This window comes from Chiloscyllium plagiosum, chromosome 7 (genome assembly GCF_004010195.1).
Source record: "Chiloscyllium plagiosum isolate BGI_BamShark_2017 chromosome 7, ASM401019v2, whole genome shotgun sequence".
In the NCBI taxonomy this organism is placed as follows: Eukaryota; Metazoa; Chordata; class Chondrichthyes; order Orectolobiformes; family Hemiscylliidae; genus Chiloscyllium; species Chiloscyllium plagiosum.
Genome location: NC_057716.1, coordinates 7,843,421 through 7,849,420, shown reverse-complemented (window position 1 = coordinate 7,849,420; position 6,000 = coordinate 7,843,421). Strand labels below are relative to the sequence as shown.

General features: G+C 44.0%; 1 protein-coding gene across 17 annotated transcripts in view; it reads left to right on the top strand.

Moving 5' to 3' along the window:
* The window catches only part of satb2 (SATB homeobox 2), a 173,467-nt gene that overhangs the window by 9,592 nt on the left and 157,875 nt on the right, over nt 1-6,000 (top strand). For 16 of the 17 annotated variants that reach the window (XM_043692953.1, XM_043692952.1, XM_043692951.1 and 13 more), the window contains 2 exons: nt 992-1,231; nt 4,754-4,930. In XM_043692953.1, the coding sequence (XP_043548888.1) occupies nt 1,054-1,231; nt 4,754-4,930 (355 nt within the window). In that variant the 5' untranslated portion in view covers nt 992-1,053. The remainder of the gene's footprint in view (nt 1-991; nt 1,232-4,753; nt 4,931-6,000) is intronic. The other variant, XM_043692941.1, reaches the window with a different exon arrangement.

Sequence of the window (6,000 nt, the reverse complement as noted above, 5' to 3'; positions counted from 1 at the left end):
ATCACACAACACCAGGTTATAGTCCAACAGGTTTATTTGGAAGCACTAGCTTTCAGAGCTCCGCTCCTTCATCAGATGGTTGTGGAGTATAAGATTGTAAGACACAGAATTTATAGCAATAGTTTACAGTGTGATGTAACTGAAATTATATATTGGAAAAGACCTGGATTGTTTGTTTAGTCTTTCATCTTTTAGAATGAGCATGCTGGTTTTAGTTCTTCCACATGTGAATCACAAAACTTTTTTAAAGTTATATTCTCAAGTGAACTTTAACAACTGGTGTCATTTTGGCAAGAAGGCAAGGATTTCTAAGACACACAGATAATTCATCAACATTCCTCCAGGATTCCATATGAAATGTATTGAAGGGGTGAGGTGCCCTGTGTGAGAATGTATGTGCCACAATGGTAAGACTGATTCTAATCTAAAAAATGGATTTACAGAATCTTACATGGATTCATGCAGTTTTTGAGCAAAATAATGTAGCTCTGCAAAATACAAATTCACTTCACAAACTTATGTGTGTGTGTTTTTGAGAGAGAGTGTGTATGTGTGTGAGTGTAATGGGGTATAAGTCTGTGAGAGGCTGTGTGTGTGCATGTGAGTGTGGGAGAGTTTGTGTGAGTGTATGAGAGAGAGCTTGTGTATGAGAGAGGGTCTGCGTGAGTGTATCGGTCTTTAGGAGTGAGTGGATGTCTGTAGGAGTGTGTGTGTGTAGGAGTGTCTGTGTCTGTCTGTCTATCTGTGTATGTGTGTGTGTGAGGGTGTGTGTGTGGGGGTGGTGTGAGTGTGTGGAGGGTGTGTGTGTGAGGGTGTGTGTGGGGGTGGTGTGAGTGTGTGGGGGTGTGTGTGTGGGGGTGGTGTGAGTGTGTGGGGGTGTGTGAACGGACGCGATGCATCCGGGGAGACACCAGTAAGAGGTCGGGCGCTGTCATAACAAACTTGACACATGCTCTTGCTCTACCGACTCTCTCTCTCTCTCTCTCTCTAGGTCTATGCACTCTGCACGGTGACCTGTATGCGGGAGCTCCCACAACAAGCGGCTGGCGGAGAATGGAAATGAGAAGCGTGAGTCCCCGTCCCTACCCCCGGGACAGTCCGGAACGGAAGAACAACAGCCCCGAGGGTCAAGGTGCACCTCCCGGTAAGAAGGCCAGGCTGGAGCCGAACGGGAGCCCGACAGACGGAGGCAGGGGGCGATCCAACGGTTCCCCGGTCAAGGCGCTGGGAGGTAGGATGCGGCGAAATGACAGCGCGGGTCCCACACACACAGACAGAGGGAGTCAGGGTTCATGTAGATTAAACTTTCCGTGTGCTTGGTGTAGGATTACAGGAAGGAGCTCGGCAGATTTCCAGCTCATTGATGCCCTGCCCAGCATGAGGAGTACCTATCACCCCCCCCCCCCCCCCCACCACCACACACACCCCTCTGCCCCTTGGCAGAAAAAGCCAGGCTCTGCCAAGGGCCGGCCGCCTGATCCCTATCCCAGGCTCCTAGCCAGATGACCGCTTTCCACCGACACAGCTGCCCAGCTCCGAGCTGTCTTGTTCCGCCTCCCTCAGCTTTCTTTTTGGAGGAGACAAGCCCTCAGCCGAGGGGATTGGTTCATAACGCGCTCACGCAGCAGCAGATGGGAACGCACTCCAGTTTTGTTAACAGTGGGACAGGGAGGGCGGGGGGGGGGGGGGGGGGGGGAAGCTGGTGGTGGTGGCTGCGGTGTTTGCAAAGTAAACGTACAGCACCGTGCCTGCCGAACTTGGAGAAACGTCCCGAGTCCTGGATTTGTCCTCAGGGAGCAGTACAAACGCAGGACAGAGGCTGCATTGCGCTGCGATAGTGTTGCCAGGCCACTCGCCCACCCCGGTCAGTTCGGGACAGTGAGTGAAGTTTACACCATCCAGGTATTGGATGTTAAGAACTTGTCGCCACAACTTGTTCACTTGGTCTTCCGTCAATATCCTTCAAAACACACATGAGAGTCATAGAAATAATTAGCATTGAAACAGACCCTTCGGCCCATTTGTCGCGTACAATCACCTATTTTGCACACCTTACAGTTCTGTGTGAACGCCAGCAGTTGAGTTGTGCGCTAGAAACGGCGCAGACCCACTCCACCCCTCCATCCTTCCCGTTACTATTCACCAGAGAGTCCTACTATCCTTGCATATCGGATGTACTGGTGAATGTCTGCGCGAACATTATTTATCAGGTGGAATCGGTTTGCTGTTTTTCTAATAGCAGACGGGGAGATCCGCAGGCATTTCACCCCCGATATTTAGAAGTCGACAAGTAGATTTTACTAAAAAGCAGTCATTTGAATTACGAAGTTGCTCTGCAAAACCAGATCATGAATATTACTTCTGCAAGTGCTGATCACTGAATACTTGATGCCATCTGAACGCAAAACTCAAAACGTTGTAGCACCAAGACGCCAGGTTGTTACTGTAACCTCGCCAAGAGCACCGTCTGGACTTAGAAACTGCCGAAAGTATTATTCCTGCGTGCGTCACATTGTGAATGTGATCAAGGAAATTACTAAATCTCCCGTTTGCACGAGTTGTTATTAGGGCGTTTATTTGTTAACAGTTCCTTTATATTTCAATATATCCTTGATAATCCAGGATATTCAGATGTCTGCCCTGCTGGGTGGCTTTCTGAGGTTAACTGTAGTCCCTGTCAGATGTCTGAACAAGTGAGATGTTGATTTGATCCCACAGTAATGATAGGTTCAGATCATAGCTTACTAGAGCAACGAAAAGATTACAATCCTGTTGCTCTTAACATTACTCAAATTAAAAGAAATAGGAAATAACCTTCATATGCTTGTCTCTTAAAGAATCAAAGTGATTACAGGAAAGAAAGTTACATTCCAAGTGACAATTTAACTATCAGACTTGGCGAAAACTAGGTGTATAAATTACTGTGGGCTACCGGATAAAAGAACCTGTTGTGTCTGGTGACTGCATTATTAAGAAGTTTGAGCTGAGACACTCGGAGTGAAAATATTGACTGTTCCCTGAGTTGGGCCTCGGCGAAATGGATTGTCCTTGTACTTTCTGAGAGGACATGTTTTGCGTTGTAAAATGTTATGGATATTAAAAATGAGCACTTGCAAAATCGGCAATAAATATTCACGAGGAACAAAGTGCATGTAAAACTGAGAGTCTGTAATCGAAGCCCATTTGTTGCAAACGTATGGTGACACCTACATAGGTCAAACCAGACTCTGATCTGGCACAGTGTGTAAGATAATGGTAAACCAACAAGGCTGGCGGATTAGTAAATTGCTAAGGTTTTGTAATCAAACGTAAAGTTTGTATACTGTCAGACTACAGTGAAGTGAGCTTTAAATACAAGTTTATGTTTCCTGTGGGTCCCGTGGGTAGAAGGCATTTATTACCTTTCAGTCGGCAACAGTTGCTGCACCTTCCCCACTCTCATTCAGATGGAAAAAAAGAGAATGCTCAGATATCAAAGAACGAAAAAAGGTCTTTTGCTGTATTGAAGTGCATCCCTTTCCAACACAATCACCCCACGACCAAGGGATCTGGTTGTATTTTGTATCTCAGCGAAGGTTGTAATTTATGGAATGGAGATATTGAACACTTCTTTGTAAATTTATTTGCTCAGGATAAAACATTTATTTAATGGAAACTATAAACCCACTCAATGATTGAATGGAGCACACTCCACAAACGGAGCGTGACCAGGAGCAGATGAACTGACCTGACTAAGATCACCTTTCGCCTCTGCTTTGATTTGCCTGTGAGTTTTAGTAACTGACATCTTAACTGAATTAGTACTTACAGAAGATTGACCAATCCTTAACGATCAGACGTACAGAGAAATACAGTTACCGTTAAATTCATCTCGCCTTTCGTTTTTGTATATTTTGTGATTTTTAAAAAATACACTGTTTTCTGAGCAGTGGGCAACCTTGAAAGATTGTGAGCCTGTAGGTTAATGAGTCGGACACTGTCAGAGAGCTGTGTGAATATAGGTTAAGGATACTGCCAGAAAAGGTCAGCCTATGAAAAACTTAACGTCTTGACTCAGTTTCCTGTACGGATCGGTAAAATCAATAATACTGCAAGCCAAAGCCTACCCTTAAACCCCCTGCCAAATTCCTTTGCTGGAAAAAAAACGTTGGGTTAAAAAAAATCCAGGAATAACGTTAAACTGGGTGAGAACGTTTTGCAACTGTTTCTTTTAAAACGAGGAAACACCCTGATCACTTCACAGTAGAAAAAATAATTCCTCTGGCTTAAATTTCTGGGAAGTGCAATGTGATTTATTTTGTTTGCAGCGGAACCTCGCGGTTTTCTGTTTGCTAGAGGATTTTGTTTTCCATATTCAGTCCGCGTGCACCGAATGTGCTTGCTGGCACAGTGGCAGAGGGAATTAAAACAGTTTCACTTTTGGGGGTACAAGAACGAAAAAAAAGTATTTCAGGCAATCTCCCCCAGTGACTTTTCGAAGTTTCCACGGGCTGGGGAAAGGACGGTGCCGGTAGTGCTGTGGTAAACAATAGAGACAGTCTTTTCGAGTTTCGAAACCTGGTCTGTTTACCAAACCCAGTGATGTACAGAGAGCATGAATAAACAAGTCAACGAGTAAAATCTCGGTGCTGTCAAACAGCATTACCAGGGGCTGGGCTCTGATCAAGTCTGACTGTTTTCGAAACAAAACTTCGTGTATTATTTGGATTTTTCTTGCCCCCCACCCCACCACCACCACCACCTCCTCATTCAGGATCAACCCTGCCAGTGTTTTGTGTGGTCGAGCAGTCGGACAATCCTGTGGAATGCGAAGGCAAAGAAGAGCATGCCGAGTTTGTGCTGATCCGTAAAGACGTGCTGTTTAATCAGCTCATCGAGACAGCCCTTTTATCCCTTGGATATTCCCACAGTTCTGCAGCACAGGCTCAAGGTAGGAAATAGTTTTCCCTATTTGTGTTCCGATTTGGAGAGAGAGAGAGAGAGAGAGAAATTGCCATTTAATCCAGAGTCAGAAACTTGCTGTAGAGTTGAAGGGTTGGACAGTCGGTTTTCATTGCGATGTCTCAACAATGAGAGCTTGGTCACTATTTCTGTGAAATGTAACCTCACAGTGGTAACATCCCACAGAACTCATATCAATAGGACCTCAAGTGGTTTGGGGATGACACGGCAATTGTAATCGTTACAATACTATTATGTCTCATGGCATCAGAAATCATCTGTTAGTAATTTTAAGTGGAAGAGTTCCTAATTTTATACTTTTTGCTTGGGAAATAAATGTGCAGTATCACGAACAGCAAGATATCATGACATTTCACTCAGGCATTATAACTTGCCAAAACTTGTGAAATTAAGCAGTTTGTTTTAATGGTGGTGCATGCAATGTACAGGAAGGTACTATGAATTGTCTGCAACCATAGAGTGAATCATGTTTTTGACAATAGTTTGAGAGGACTTTCTGAGAATCCTAAATTTAATGGTCCTGCTGGGCAGGTTAAATTATTTGCAGTCGTCATTCTATTCCACCATCTTCACATTGCCCTTGAACTGTAGTGGCAGTGTTGTGGTCTAAAGACTTAGTGTGAATGAAATCTGAATGGAGGTTTAGAACTCAACACAGGAGTAAAAAAAACTGAGCTTTGGAATCATTTGAGGACTTAAAAACAGCACGGTATGCAGCACAGATTTAACAGCAGTGGGAAGTCAGTGTTAATATCAATAGTCAAAACACATCTAAAGATGTATTGTATTACTTCATGCATTTTTTAAATCATTTGACTAAAAGTTGAATTTTTCAATTCATTCTTACCAAGCTTAATCACCATTAGTGTAAGGGTTTAGCATTTACAGATCATTTCAATACATTGGAATGGGATCACAGAAATTCATGTCTTGTTCCTCCACTTTGAGTCTTTAAAGTGAGATGGATTGTGTGGTGTGGTCATTTCATGTGCAATTTGTGCTTTTTAATACTGGTGGAGACACAATTGTGCCATTCAT